The sequence below is a fragment of the Tamandua tetradactyla genome, chromosome 4 (assembly GCF_023851605.1).
Source record: "Tamandua tetradactyla isolate mTamTet1 chromosome 4, mTamTet1.pri, whole genome shotgun sequence".
Lineage (NCBI taxonomy): Eukaryota > Metazoa > Chordata > Mammalia > Pilosa > Myrmecophagidae > Tamandua > Tamandua tetradactyla.
The window spans coordinates 13,241,384-13,256,989 of record NC_135330.1 but is presented as its reverse complement, the minus strand read 5'-3'; the positions used below and the strand labels follow the sequence as shown (position 1 = coordinate 13,256,989).

The 15,606-nt window shown below is 43.4% G+C and overlaps 1 protein-coding gene across 6 annotated transcripts in view; it reads right to left on the bottom strand.

Annotated features, from left to right (window-relative positions):
• Positions 1 to 2,929: 2,929 nt before the first annotated feature.
• Positions 2,930 to 15,606, bottom strand: part of LOC143680038 (sodium/potassium-transporting ATPase subunit alpha-4) — a 64,908-nt gene continuing 52,231 nt past the window's right edge. The window contains exons 18-21 of one of the 6 annotated variants that reach the window (XM_077156618.1): positions 7,598 to 7,728; positions 7,389 to 7,490; positions 3,718 to 3,809; positions 2,930 to 3,467 (exon numbers count right to left, since the gene is read on the bottom strand). In XM_077156618.1, coding sequence (XP_077012733.1) covers positions 3,439 to 3,467; positions 3,718 to 3,809; positions 7,389 to 7,490; positions 7,598 to 7,728 — 354 coding nt within the window. In that variant the 3' untranslated portion in view covers positions 2,930 to 3,438. The remainder of the gene's footprint in view (positions 3,468 to 3,717; positions 3,810 to 7,388; positions 7,491 to 7,597; positions 7,729 to 15,606) is intronic. The other 5 variants (XM_077156617.1, XM_077156615.1, XM_077156616.1 and 2 more) reach the window with 5 other exon arrangements.

Here is a 15,606-nt window from a genome sequence, read left to right as displayed (position 1 = left end):
AAGTGTTAAACTAATAATGTAGACAAAAGGGCAACAAATGTGATATTGCCTCCAAGCCCTAGAAACTTTGGAGTCCCCATAGGTGAAGTCTGCTTCTTTGATCCCGTGGAAGTGTGTATGTGTGTAGGGGGGAGGGATACAATAAAAGTGCAATGTAACCTGCAAGAGAGAGACCCCCTGCACTTCCCTTTAAAGAACCAGGACCAAGGATGAGGTCATTTTCTGAATAAAAGATGGAGCCGTGTCCAGGACTGGCAACCTGGCTCAGCTCCAGCCAGTTTCCTTTGCTTCACTCAACACTCCTAACTCGGTAATGCAGGCGAAGGAGAGGGTGTGAGTGAGAGATGTTGGAGCCGTTCCCATCCCGTAGAGATGTGGGGTTTCTCTTCCCCCAGGGCCCAAGATGAGAAGAATGTGGCTCTGGGGAAAACCGCCGGCTGCTGCCTCCTGCTCCTGCTTTCTGTTCTGATCTGATGGGACTCCGTTTTCTAGGACGCATTTCAAAAGGGAGGAATCCTCAGGCTGAAAGCTTCCAAGGAGAGGGAACAACTACTATACTTTCCTACGTCTTTGGCAAGGCAGAGAGGATCAAGTATAAACACTAAGAAAAAAATTAAAACATGAAGAGGTGGGCCCTCAGCCAAAGATTTGATTCATTTAAGGCACCTGCGGGAGAAGGGGGTCCACTAATTTCCTGGATCCCAGCTTGGAGGTGAGTTGATGAGTTCAGCTCTAGGTACCTGGGAAGGAAGAATCTCTTTCATGGTGCTCCAGCCTACTTACCATGCTTGGTAAACTGAGGCTAGGCTGAGTTTGGAGGCCTCTGTCCCCACCCTGAGGCTTCTCCGGTTCTGGAGGGTCAGCATTTATTTTGCACCTAGGCGCAGGGATGTGAAATTATGTCAAACAGAAGAATAACTTTTCCACATGCTGCAGTTTGGACCTTTGCATGGCTGAGCAGGAAGACCACAGAAAAACTTCAAGAGCGTGGGCTGAGTGGGTCCAAGAGAGCCAGCTGTCACTGTAGCAGGGAAGGCCAGCACTCAACCTAAAGCATAGAGCGTTAGAGCTCAAGAGGCCTCGGAATTCATCTCCTGGAGATTGATTATGTGCCCAACACCCCCGACAAGAGCGGAGACTCCTGGGGATGGGGGTGGGGGCAGGCAGGGATGGTCTGGCCTACCCCAAAGTGGATGCCCTAGATAACTTTGAGTCGGATTTCTCACTCCTCCCACACTCCGGGGGAGGGGAAAACATTTGGACACATGAATCTGAACTTTGGTGCCCCCAAGGCTGTGAGATGGGACTCAATGGTGACTCAGGGCTGCTCTATCTCCTGGTCATCTCCTGCGGCCACCAGAACCCAGCACCCTCCTCCTCCTCCCACTCCTCTGGCTCTGCTCGGCTCCACCCTTGCCCTTTCCAGACCAGCACACACCCCCTCTGCTCCCAACCCTTCTCTCTCTGATGCGCGTGCATCTCTCTCTCTCTCTCTCTCTCTCTCTCTCTCTCTCTCTCTCTCTCTCTCTCTCTCTCCTTTCCACTCAATCCCCTTCCCTCTAGGTCCCTAACTTCAGGCCCGTAGGCTTAATGGGCCTCAGCTGCTGGTATCAAATGACCCTGAGTTGGGGCCTCTATATTTTTAACCCACCAGACACCCGAAGCTCCTGCTCCTGAAACCTGAGGAGCTGGGCCTCTCCCTGTCCCCCTCCCCACCTCCTACACACGCCCCGGCCTCTCCATCTTCCAGGGCACCAATTCAGCCAGGCTAGCAGCCCCGCCAAGGACCCCGGACTGATACAGCCCTGTCCCTAGGAGACCTTGGGCTGAAGAGGGAGGGGAAAAGGAGGGAGAGGGACCTCGGAGAGGGGCCTGATGTGGAGAAGAGTGTCCGGCTATACTCCACCGTGGCCTCTCTTTGCTAACCGGCGGACTCCATCCTATAGACCCATCCATGCCTCTCCTTCCATCACTATCCATTTTCTTTTGTTTGGTTTTGTTTTGGCTTTGATTTGTGTATGTGTTTATTTTTTTTGGCCCAGCCCTCATTCTGACTAATCTATGTAGTGGATAAGGGCGCAAGTTCTGGAATCAGACAGACCCCTTATCCTTGCGTATAAAGGGTGTAGAGTGGTAAGCGTACATTTGTTGTGTGGATTAATTGATGGTGTGTGTAAAGCCCTTGTCACAGTACCAGGCATAGTACACAGTCAACTTAATGCGTGGGTTTTGTGTTTTGTAACAGCCTATAATCTCCCCGCAGCTTTCCTTAGGGGTTTCTCTCTAGTTCTGGTATACTTTTGTGCACAGCCAGCCCTCTAAACAGGTCTGAAAGGGAACTGGCCCCCAGGGCAGACAAGGTGGATGGGATCACAAGGAAGAGTGAAGGGGGTGGCGGGAAGGACACGCTGCTGAGAAGGAGTGTGGGCGGGAGAGAAAGGTTCTTGGGGACTCCCCATGCACCAAGATGCGGCAAAGGGCTGTCCAGGCTCGATGGAGACCAAGCTTTTGGGTATGTCCTTCACCCCAGGTGGAGCCTGGGGTGGGAGGCGGACGGGGTGCAGTGACTCAAGGCTACAGGGATTCAGAGCATCTTGTTCCAGCCTCTGTTTCAAGGCCACCCCAGAGAAAACAGGCTGAGGGATGAGGCGGGGTGGAGACGTCCTGACCAGGGGAGGCAGGGCTAGGGACGGCCAGTCGGCCTACAGGTCTCCATCCCCCGCCCCCCACCCCCATCCCCCACTGTCCCAAGGTCCGTTCCCTTGCTCAGAGCAGAGCCACTCACCACGGGACTGACAATCCCCTCTCTAGGCCTAGCCGCCTCATCAGCGAAATCAGGCTCTTGCAGCACTAAAGTCACAGGCTGGTCTGGGGACGAGGACGCAGGAGGCAGATGAGGGACGGTGCTGGCCCTGCATGGGGTACTGCAGCCCTTCTCTCAGCTGCTTCTTTCTCACCTGACCCCAACTTGGCATTTGGGGCACTCACTTGTCCTTGCCCTTGATCTCCAGGGGATTGAAGAGAGACTTTAAGAGGGGGACAGCCCTTGAGGGGCACAGATGCTTGATTCCTCTCCCCTCCCAGCCTCGACTCTGATTCCTGAACGGCTTCCCCAGCCTTGTGGCCGAGAAGGTCTCTAGGAAGGAGTGTCACAGTGACCCCCTCCCCAGAATCGGATGCTGCATATCCAGCCAGGTGAGAGCTGGGTCCAGGCATTCACGCTGTAGACTAGCTACTTGATTTAACAGGACTATGCCCCACCCCACCTGCCTGCTACCTGAGATGCCCTCAAGCCAGTCCCAGGGTCTCTCTCATCCAAGGCCATTCATCCCAGGGTCTCTTTGCCTTCAGCCTACGTGTACTCTCAGATGTTTTATTGAGCTTCTATGTCTTAATCCCCAAGCCCCAGCTCTCAGGACACCCCTAAGTCATGTGAGTTTAGTAGTATGTCTCCTGCTCCAGCCAACCTGTGGAAGAGAACAGACCAGAGTGAACAGGCAAAAGATGGCAGGGGAGGCATCCAGGCAAGGCATCAGATGGGAAAGATGGACAAGACTGGATGCCAGAGAGCCTGAATACAGGGCAGTGGGGACTGAGTGCAGGAGAAGAGGGCTGGGGTCCAGGCCCAGGAGATGCTAGACAGCCAGGTGGGGAAGTGAGGAGGTGGGTCTGGAGGACCCAGGTATGATGGGGACCAAGCAATTAGGTGATCCTCACCTCCAGGCCAGTGGCGGATGATGAACTTTCTGATTTCATCATAGAAAAAGATAAGAATGCTGTAGGGCATGGCACAGAACCACCAGTAAATCCTGTAGACAGCAAGAGTTGATCAGTAACTTTGGATATTTATGTGACACCTGAGTTTCAGAGTTAGAGCACTGAAGCTATGACAGTCAGCATTACCCTATATAGCAACTGCTAAAAAGTTGAAAAGGTGATCAGACTTCATCTAGAGATATGAATGAAGTTGATCTGAGCATGACTAAGGTAAATTAGAATACTGCATAAAGGATGATATCATCTGTATTTTAAAACAAATCTCTGTGTGAGACGAAAGGGAGAGATGTTTGTTTGGTGCAAAATGCTTATTTTGGTAGCACATTGCTTAATTTAACCTGTATGGTCAGTTTACTTGAATACCATAATTACTTGGAATCTTGAATAGGGAGTGAGATCTTACTGGTTTGTACAGGTTAGTGTGATGCCCTGATATATCCCAGAGTAATTTGGACAGAGAATAAACAAATATTTGCCAAGTCCCCTTGGAGCACTGGGGAGAAAGGAGGAAATAATCAACTTCCCCATCTGGTGAATTCCTGATATTCTCACAAGCAGTGGAGACAACCAATCCAATAAGCTGAGCCCTTGATTTTGGGGTTTGCCCCTATGAAGCTTATTCCTGCAAAGAGAAGCTAAACCTACTGATAATTATGCCTAAGAGTCACCCCAAGGAACCTCTTTGTTGCTCAGATGTGGACTCCCTCTCTAAACCAACTTGGTAGGTGAACTCACTGCCCTCCCCGCTACATGGGACATGACTCACTGGGCACAGGAGATGCTAGAAAGACTCCCTGGCAACATGGGGCCTGACTCCTGGGGATGCGCCGGGACCTGGCATCATGGGAGTGAGAAAACCTTCTTGACCAAAAGTAGGAAGAGAGAAACGAGACAAAATAAGGTTTCAGTGGCTGAGAGATTTCAAGCAGAGTTGAGAGGTTACCTTGGAGGTTATTCTTAAGCATTATATTATAGATATCCCTTTTTAGTTTATGGTATATTGGAGTGGCTACCGGAAGTACCTGAAACTGTTGAGCTGTGTTCCAGTAGCCCTGATTCTTGAGGAAGACTTTATAACTACATAGCATTTACAATGTGATTGTGTGATTGTGGAAACCTTGTGTCTGTTGCTCCTTTTATCTAGGATATGGACAGATGAGTTAAAAAAAAAAAAAGGATAAAATAAATAAATAATAGGGGCAATGAAGGGTAAAAAAAGGGTAGATTAAAATTCTGTGGGTCAGTGAGAGGGAGGGCTAAGGGTTATGGATGTATGAGTTGTTTCTTTTTCTAAGGTAATGCAAATGTTCTAAAAATGATCATGGTGAAAACTATGCAACTATGTGATGAAAACAACAAAGTTATATTCATGCCAATAAACTTTTTTTAAAAAAGAAGTTGATCAGTGTGGCAGGAGATATAGGCAGCAAAGAAGGGCAAGTGCAGAGAACAGCACACGAGAATCCAGCATTTCATTTAAGTGTGCATTAGGTGCCAGGGACCGTGCTGGGTGGTGGAGGGACCCAGGTGAGTAGGAGTTAGCTGATCCCTACTTTTGAGGAGGTCAGAGCCTAAGGGGTCGACAGGAGAGGTGCAAGACAAACCTAAAAAGCCAGTGATGATATATATATGGCAATCATCATATTAGAGGTGCATGCAGTGTTCATAGAAATTAGATATGGACTTTCGTGGAGTCGCTGAGGGAGACCCCTTTGCTTTCCAGGTACCCTTCCCCTTGCACCCACAAAGGGGAGGTTGTCCTAGCAGGACGGATCTCTACAGACATTCCTCAGACACCTAGCATGGGAGTATTCCACCAGGGAATCAAACCATTCTTCCTCATTGCAAAAATGTGGACATTTCTTACTTCTTGGATCTTGTTTATAATTAGAGGCCAGAAAGATGGATTCTGAAGAAGGGATGAATTGGGCCCCCATATGCTCCTGTGAATAACAGAGACTGGTGTTGTCCAATGTGAGCCACTAAGAAATTTAAAAATTCCCAATAGCCACATTAAAATACGCAAAAAGAAACAGGTGAAATTAATTTCAATAATGTATTTTATTTAACCCAACATGTTCAAAATATTATAATTTCAACATGTCATCCATATAAAAATCATTAATGAAATACTTTTTCTTTTTTTTCCTCCTAAGCCTTTGAAACCTAGTGAATATTTTACACTGACAGCATGCCTCAGTTCAGATATTCTATTTTCAACGATTAAAGGGAAATGTAGTCCAACCAAAACAAAAAGTGTTTCATAGAAAATATTTTCTGCTGAGTTGGTTTTTAAATTTAAATGAAAAAAAAAGATAAATTTTTTTTTCATGCATCATTTTTTTGCACACGTGCCAGCATATATATGTGCTTATATACCAGTGGTTGCCCATTTATTCAACAATTGTATGTTCGCTGTGTGTCTGCGTTAGGGCCTGGGGAAACAAAACATGACTTCCCGATAGATTTGGCACTCAAGGGGCTCCAGGACATCAGGAAAATGAAGGTAGCTAAGCACAAAACAAACAATCATGATTTTGGATGCTAAGTTTTATGGTCAAGGCACATACTAAAGAGTGCTTGGGAACACAGATAGTGCTTCACTCCATTTCTTATTACTTAGATATTGACATTAATACCAACAATAATAAAGCTACAATGATCAAAGCCTCCGTCATGACCCAAGCATCACACATATATTTCTATATGTAATTCTCACAACAATCTGTCAGGTAGGTATGAGCGAGACTTTACAGGTAAAACTGAGGCTCATATGGTTGCGTACATGCCCAAGGCCACAAAAATAATACATGGGAGAGCTGAGATTCAACAGCTGTTTGCATCTAAAGCCAGTGTCAAGGTCTCCTATTAAACATTAGTTGAGTACTGCACTACGGTGTGTAAAGCATCGTGGAAAACACCCCAAGGGAGGTAAAGGTGAGTGCTGCGTGTAAAGGCATAGAAATGATTTGGAAGGACACACACTAAATTGTTAACAGAGGCTCCCTATGCAGGGTAGGGGAGACTGCGTGCAGGAAGGTATGGGAAGAGTAGAGTGGTAATTTTGCTTTTCCCTCTGTAAATTTTTAAATAGAATGGCTTCACAACAAGCGTGCACTAATATCTTTAAACAAACAAAAAACCCTGGAGGTTAACATGGCAAGGAACCAGATCATGAAGAATTTCAATATGCCCATCCACATATATACACATTAAAACCTATTTGCCTAAACACAACAGAAATAATACAGAAATACCCATGCGTAGGCTAGGTTATTATATGGTTCCTTTGGTTCCAAGTGAAATGTGTATGCTTGGACAGCCATACTACAAATCATCATTAAAAAGTTTCAACTCTGTTAAACCCTGCTATATGTGCTTATTTAGTGAGTTTTGATCACTACTAGTCATGGTTTTGACCACTACTGGTCATAGTATCTAAATAAGATGCATTTATCAGAGCACAGACAACTCTCTCCTTCCATCACCGAGCCAGCCTTGTGCACCCAGACAGACCCTTGCCAATGGTATGTTGTCCAAACCCACAGTCACTCTCACATGCTCTCCCCATGCTCTGAGGTTCCAACCCCTGCACCCCTCCTGTCACTCACTTGAGTGGGTACATCCGCAGCGTCTTGTCCATGCCTGGAGTGTAGGACAGAAGAGCAGCCAAGATTGACTCCTCCAGGATCCCAAATAGCAGGACCTTGTTTCTGGGCAGACACATTTATGGGGGTGTTGGCGATGGAGAAGGAGAGATAGGCAGTGGGGAATTGCACATCCCCACGTGTGAGTTTGGGGGTTTGGGTGGGACGCTCACTTCATGCCCTGCTGGAAGACCGAGTTGCGGCGGGTCTTGCAGATGATGAGGTCAGCCCACTGTACGACCACGATGCTGACAAAGAAGGCTGTGTGGCACGTGAATTCCACCACCTTCCGCTGCTCGTAGGTCTGGAGTGGGGCAGACAGAGAAGAGGGAGAGCGTCAGAGGCACTGTAGCTTTAGCTATGCCTCAGAAACTTCTTTCCTCTCAGGCCTTGCAGGATCCCCAAGGCTGAGCTGGGACCCTCTCTTTAGACTCTCACAGCCCTTCACACATATCTGTTTTAGCACTTTATATGTTTTATTATGGTTTATATATTCTTCTTACTTGGCAGGGGAGCACCTCAAGGGTCAAGGACACGTCTTATTTATCTTTGCGTCCCTTCATGCTTAGTTCAGTAGATGGCGTATTGTATGTGCTCAATCAATATTTACTACATCAATGAAAGGATGGTGTCAGAGAAGGAGTAAGAGAAGAAGGCAGAGCCAGAAGGAATAGGTCAGAAAAGCAAGTAGGCTAGAGGGGAATATAAATGCATACGGGATACAAATGCCAAAAGGGTAGTACTAGGTAGAAGACATTCATTTGTTCCTTCTTTCATTCACATTTGCACATAGGAACTTCAAATCTAATGGGGAGGATAAATATGCTGCCCAGATGAGTACAATAGGCTATAAAGGAAGGATCACAGAGGGCCATGCAGACACAAATGAGTTATATCTAAATTAGACTAGAGGAAAAAAAGCCCTCAGCTAAAAAAAAAAAAATAAGGCAGCACGTTTATAAATAACTCATAGATCAAAATAAATTTGAAAAAAATGTAGGACTGAGGAATAATTTGATACTCATAGAAAACCTCATGGGACAAGGTCAAAGTTGTACTTGGAAGGAAAGAGAGAGCCTTAAATGATCAGAAAATAAAGGCCGAAAATCGATGAGCTGAGCATCCCATTGAGAATGAGACCAATCAGCACGTTTGTGTGATCAGATGACACCACCGCTATCATTCCCCATTGCACTCAGGCACCACTCCTTGATCGCTCCCCTCATCTCTTTAAGACTGAAGCTCATGACTCATTGTCACTCTGACAGTACTCCTGCCTTGTTTGTAGACATTTAAATCTTCATGTTGAAGATCCTTCAAACACAGTTCCTTGATTTTCTTCAATGTCACTGACCTTCACTCCCCGCCTGGGCTGTACACTCCCATGGTTAAACTGAATCTTGTCCTTTCCAACAGCTACAATTCCTCCATATTCTCAATTGCAAGCATCCCTCTCTTTTCTACTACCATCTTCTACCTTTCCATCTCGCTCATTCTAGGATCTCAACACCAATACTTCTGGGACTACACTTGGACCTACAATCCATCAATCCTACCACCTTTTCCCAGAACCTCAGTGGCCTCACTTCCTTCCTTACCCCACTGAAATCTCATGGCCCACATTTCTAATACTTCCCTTGCATACATCTACAATTCCTGGGCTGGCTCTTTGATTAATTCTATCTACATACACCTTCTACATGTCCTCTCCACCAGCACCCAGAAAGCAAAGGTGGCTGGAGAAAAATACAGAGCCGTGCTGACTAGTCTTACTTTAGATTCATGACCTGGTACTTTAAATGAGCCCTTAGTGCTGCCTAGCATTTACATTACATTTCCCTGTCCATTCTCTCTCCCACTCTCCCAGATGCCTTAGCTTTGACCCTTGCCTCAAACCTTTTCTTTCCTCACTTGCAGCTGGTAAGCCTGCATCCTGTTTCACTGCGGAAGTAGAAGCAATGCTAAGAGAATGCACATAAGCTTATCACGTCCACCTCTCACTCCCACCTGCACCCATAGGCCATATTTTAAAAGGTGCTTTACTGTAAAGAGGAACAGATAAATGAGGGTGGGCCACGGTGCTCAGCAGGCAAGAACGCTTGCCTGCCGTGCCAGAGGACTCGGGTTCAATTCCTGGTGCCTGCCCATGTATTAGAAAAAAAAAAAGATATATATATATATATATATATATATATATATATATATACGGCCTGATTTTACTGTCTCCAGTTTCTCCTGTATTTTTACTTGACTCTTCTTCAATCAGATTTTTGCTCCCCTCTGAACTGTGCTTGTTAAGATCAACCAATGGCCTCCCAGTTGCTGAACCCAATGGTCATTTTCTCAGTATTATTATTGGCCCAATCAGCAATATTTGACATGATATTGATTAGTCCCTCCTTTTTGATACATATTCCTCTCTTGGCTTCCAGAATCTACTTTCTTGGATTTTTCTCCTACTTGCCACTTCTCAGGCTTCTTTGTTGGTTCTTTTCCCTGATAGCTAAATATTAGAATTCCCCGATATTCAGTCCTTGGTCCTCTTCTCCTCTCTAGCAATACTCACTTCCTTGTCGATGGCATCCAGCCCCATAGCTTAAATACCATGCAAGTGCTCATGATTTTCAAATTTTTATCTCCAGCCGAGGCCTTGTCTCTGAAATCTAAACCCATATGTCCAAGTGCCTTCTCAGCAGCTCTATTTGTCTACTTAATAGACATCTCATACTTAACATGTCCCAGATAGTAGCCCTGATTTTCCTGCCCAAACCTGCTCTTCCTACAATCTTTCTCATCTGAGTGAATGGCAACTGTACTTTTCTAGTTCCTCAGTCCCAAAGCCTTGGAGTTATCCTTAATGCTATTCTTTCTCATCCTACAGCCAATCCACCAGCAAGTTCTGGGGCTTCACCTTCAAAATATATCCATTTCTCACCACCTATCTGACTCCTGTCCTGCTCCAAGCCACCACTGCCTCTTGACTGGGTTATTGCAAGTCTCCGAACTAATTTCTCTGCTTCCATCCTTACCTCCCCTCAGTCTATCCTCAAGATAGATGTCAAAGTTGCCTTTTTAAAAAACATTATTATTGTGAAACATAACATATATACAAAAAAGCAATAAATTTCAAAGTACATTGTGACAAGTAGTTATAGAACATGGATTTCAGAGTTTGGTATTGGTTAGAGATACACGATTTCAGGTTTCTCCTTCTAGCTGCTCCAAGACACTGGAGACTTAAAAGAAATATCAGTATAATGATTCAACAGTTACAGTCATTTGTTAAATTCTGTCTTCTCGGTTATAAATTTTCCTTCTCCTATGATCCTTCTTCCAATCTTTAGGGATATTTGGACTATGCCCATTCTATCATTTTCATGTTGAAAAGGGGTGTCAATATTATGGGATGGGGGATGGAACTAACTGTGTTCTGGAGAGGCTGGCCCCTCTGGGTTTCAGGACTTAACTGGCCTAGGAACGAACTCATCTGGAGGTTGCAGGCTTCTGGAAAGTAATCTTAGTGTGCGAAACTTTTGAAGAATCTCAGATAGAGCCCTAGGTGTTCTTTGGGGTTGGCAGGAATGGTTTTGGTTGGGGTTTCATAAACCATGGCAAATAGCAGTATCTAGCTAAAGCCACAGTAAGCCCTCAACTCTGTTTGAACTTTCTCAGCCTCTGATACCAAATATATTTCCAGATCAGGGCCTTTGCACCTGCTCTTCCCTCTACCTGGAATGCTCTTCCTCTTTCAGAAGTCCATGTGGCTCATTCCTTCACCTCAACAGAGAGGCTTTCCCTGACCATCCTACTTAAAACCAACAACATCCCTGCCATGCTCTTGTTCCTTATCTTCCTTCATCTTTCTATCCCTCAGTATGTTATATACTTGTGTATCAAATGTTTCCCCTTCCACCTCTCACCCCCAACTGGACTATAAGCTCCATGGCATCAATGACTTGGTCATTTTTGTTCATTACTATATACCCAGAGTCTAGAAGATGCTCATAGAAGTAACTGGCACATAGAAGATGCTCAATATATATTTGCTGAACAAATAAATGAGTGGTAATCAATGGACTTAATAGTGATAAGTTCACCAATGGTGGACCTAATATTTAGAAGATAAGGAGCTATCCTTACTTTAGCCATATGTACCATACTTCCTAGGTGGGTGGCTCTATACTACATTGTCTGGGAATTACACTAGATGGAAGAGATATGGACCTTACCTTTATGAAGTTTATTCCTTATAGCAACTGTTCTCAGGTAGTTTTGTAATACTTCAAGTTGTCTTAGGTGTACAAGGGGAATTCTTAACCTGTTATCACAATTTAATTTTGGTGATCTTTAATTTATAAATATATGTTATGTCATGTTGCATCTTGGCACCAGGGAGGAAGCATTAGGATATAAAACTAACAAGCACCTAAACTGAGGGTTAAGGAGGATTGGTGGGTGGACAGTGTTGAGCACCACTGGCTCCTGGAGCGGCATTGGTACCTGTGGACACCCATGTGTGATGGCCTCGTGGGGTTCAGCTATTGGAAACACAGAGTATAACCGGGTATCTTTCCCCAACTCAGATTCAAGTGTACTTTTTTGTTAACATTTTTTTATTAGAGAAGTTGTATGTTTACTGAAAAATCATGCATACAATACAGAGTCCCCATACACCTCCCTATTATTGACACTTTACATTAGTGTGGTACTTTTGTTATAATTGTATAGTATAATTTTTGTAATTCTACTATTAACTATAGTCCATGGTGTACATTAGGGCTCTTTGTGTGGTACACTCCTTATCTTTTAATTTTTATTCTAGTAACACATAAATAAGCTAAAACTTTCCTTTTTAACCACATTTAAATACATAATTCGGTGCTGCTAATTCCATTCACAATGTTATACTACCATCACCATTATCCATGACCAAAACTTTTCCATTAACCCAGACAGAAACTCTGTAAATTTAAGAATTCCTCCTTTCCTATTCCCACCCTGGCCCCTGGCAATGTATATTCTCGTTTCTGACCCTATGAATGTGCTTATTCTAATTATTTCATATCAGTGTGATCACACAATATTTGTCCTTTTGTGTCTAGCTTAGTTCATTGAACACGATGTCTTCAGGATATACCCATATTGAATTTCCTTCCTTTTTGTGGCTGAAGAATATTCTATCATATGTATACAATACAATTTGTTTATCCCTTTACCAGCTGATTCCATCTTCAGACAATTGTGAATAATACCAAGAAGAACATAGATGTGCAAATGTGTATTTGATTTCTTGCTTTCAATTCTTTTGAGTAGATAGCTAGAAGTGGGATTGCTGGGTCATGAAATAAGTCTATATTTAACTTTCTGAGGAAGCAGCAAACTGCATTCCACAGGAGCACTACCATTGTACATTTCCACCAACATGAATAAATGTTTCCCTTTCCCCACATCCTCTCCAAAACTTGTTCTCCATTTTTTTTTGGGGGGGGGGGGGAGGGGTACATGGTCTAAGAATCAAACCCAGGTCTCATACATGAAAGGTGAGCATTCTGCCACTGAACCACCCTTGTACTCTATTTTCCATTTTTTAATTGCAGCCATTCCGGTAACTGTGAAAATGTATCTCATGTGGTATTGCTTTACATTCCCTAATGGCTAATGATGTCAAACATCTTTTTGTTGATGAATTGAAGGATCACTTTATATATTCTGAGTATTAAACTCTCATTGGATATTTAGTTTCCAAATATTTTCTCTCAATGTGTAGGTTGTTGTTTTACTTTCATGATAAAGTCCTTTGATATCCAAAAGCTTTTTATTTTGATGAGGTCCCATTTATCTATGTTTTCTTTGGTGGCTTGTGATTTTGGTGTAAAGCCTAAGAAACTATTGCCTAATGTAAGGTCCTGAAGATGCGTTCCTATGTTTTCTTCTAGGAATTTCATAGTTCTAATTATATTTAGGTCTTTGATTCATTTTGAGTTGGTTTTTGTATATGGTGTGAGGTAGATATCCATTTCATTCTTTTGCACATGGACATCCAGTTTTCCTATCACTCTTTGTTGAAGAGACTATACTTTCCCCATTAACTTGGGACACCCAATCAGTTGGTCATAAATGCGATGGTTGACTTCTAAACTATGAACTCAATTCCACTGGTCTCTACATCTGTCCCTGTGGAAGTACCACACAATTTTGATTACTATGGCTTTGAAATAAATTTTAAGATTAAGAAGTGTAAGTCCTCCAATTTCAATCTTCTATTTCAAGATGCCTTTGACTATTCAAGCATGCTTGCACTTCACGCACATTTGATAGTTGGCTTCTCCATTTCTGCAAAGAAGGATGTTGGAATTTTAATTGGGATTGCTTTGGATCTGTAAACTCAAAAATTCTATTTTTGGATAAAATTGACATCTTAATATTTAGTCTTCCAATCCTTAAACATTGTGGTAGTTAGAGTCAGGTGTCAACTTGGCCAGGTGAAGATACCTCGTTCTATTGCTGTGAACATGAGCCAGTGGCATGTGAATCTCAACTGTTGCTGATTACATCTGCGATCAGCTAGGAGGCATGCCTGCTGTAATAAATGATGTTTGACTTAATTGGCTGGTGCTTAAATGAGAGAGCTCAACGTAGCACAGCCCAAGCAGCTCAGCATACCTCATCTCAGCACTTGAAGCTCAGCCCAGGCCTTTGGGGATGCAGAAAGAAATCACCCCTTGGAAAGTTGTTGGAACTCAGAGGCCTGGAGAGAAGGCCAGCAGAGATCATCTTTTGCCTTCCCACGTAAGAAAAAACCTCAGTTGAAAGTTAGCTGCCTTTCCTCTGAAGAACTAATGAAATAAATCCCCTTTTATTAAAATCCAATCCATCTCTGGTGTGTTGCATTCCAGCAGCTAGCAAACTAGCACAAATATGGACTGTCCTTCCATTTATTCACGTCTTTGATTTCTTTCAGAAATGTTAGGTAGTTTTCTGTGTACAAGACCTTTACATCCTTGGATAGATTTATTCCTAAATATTTGATTCTTTCAGTTCTTATCATAACTGAATTTTTTTCTTGCTTTCTTCTATTCATTATTAGTATATGGAAACACTATTGGTTTTTTTTTTGGCTTGGGCAGGCACTGGGAATTGAACCCGGGTCTCCGGCATGGCAGGCAAGAACTCTGCCTGCTGAGCCACCGTGGCCTGCCCACACTATTGGTTTTTATGTGTTGGTCTTGTACCTGGACCACTTTACTGAATTCACTTATTAGCCCTAAAAGCTTTGCTATGGGTTCTCAGGATTTTCTCTATGTAAGATCATGTCACCTATAAATAGGGAAAGTTTAACTACTTCCTTCCCCATATGGGTGCCTTTTGTTTCTTTTTCTTCTTAATTGCTCTGGACAGAACTCCCCATACAATAAAATAATAGTGGTGACAACAGGCATCCTTTTCTTTTTTCTGATCTTAGAGGGAAAGCTTCCAGTCTTTCACCATTGATATGATGTTATCTATGGTTTTTTCATATATGTCCTTTATTGGGTTAAGGAAATTTCCTTCTATTCCTAGTTCTCTAAGTGCGTTTTATTAAGATGAGGAACTGAATTTTGTCAAATGCCTTTTCTACATCAATTGAGGTGATCATGTGGTTTTTTCCTTTGTTCTGTTAATGTAATGTATTATATTAATTGGTTCTCTTATTTTGAACCACCCTTGCAGACCTGGGATAAATCACTTCATCATGGTGTATAATTCTTCCAATGTGCGGTTGAATTCAGGATTATTTTGTTGAGGATTTTTTACATCTATATTCATTGGAGATATTGGTCTGTGACTTTCTTTTCTTGTGCTATCTTTATCTGGCTTTGATGTGAGAGTGATGTTGGCCCCCTAGAATGAGTTAGGGAGTGTTTTCTCCGCTTCACTTTTTTGGAAGAGTTGGAGCAAGGTTGATGTTAATTCTTCTTGGAATGTTTGGTAAGTTCAGCTGTGAAGCCATTGGGTTCTGGTCTTTTCTTTGTTGGGAGGCTTTTAATTACTGGTTTGCTGGGATCTTATTTTTCTTCTTGAGTCAGTGTAGGTGGTTTACCATTTCTTGGAATTTGTCAATTTCATCTAGTTTATCTATTTATTGGCATAAAGTTCTTTAAAGTATCCTTTTATAGCCCTTGTATTAGTTTGCTAAGTTGCC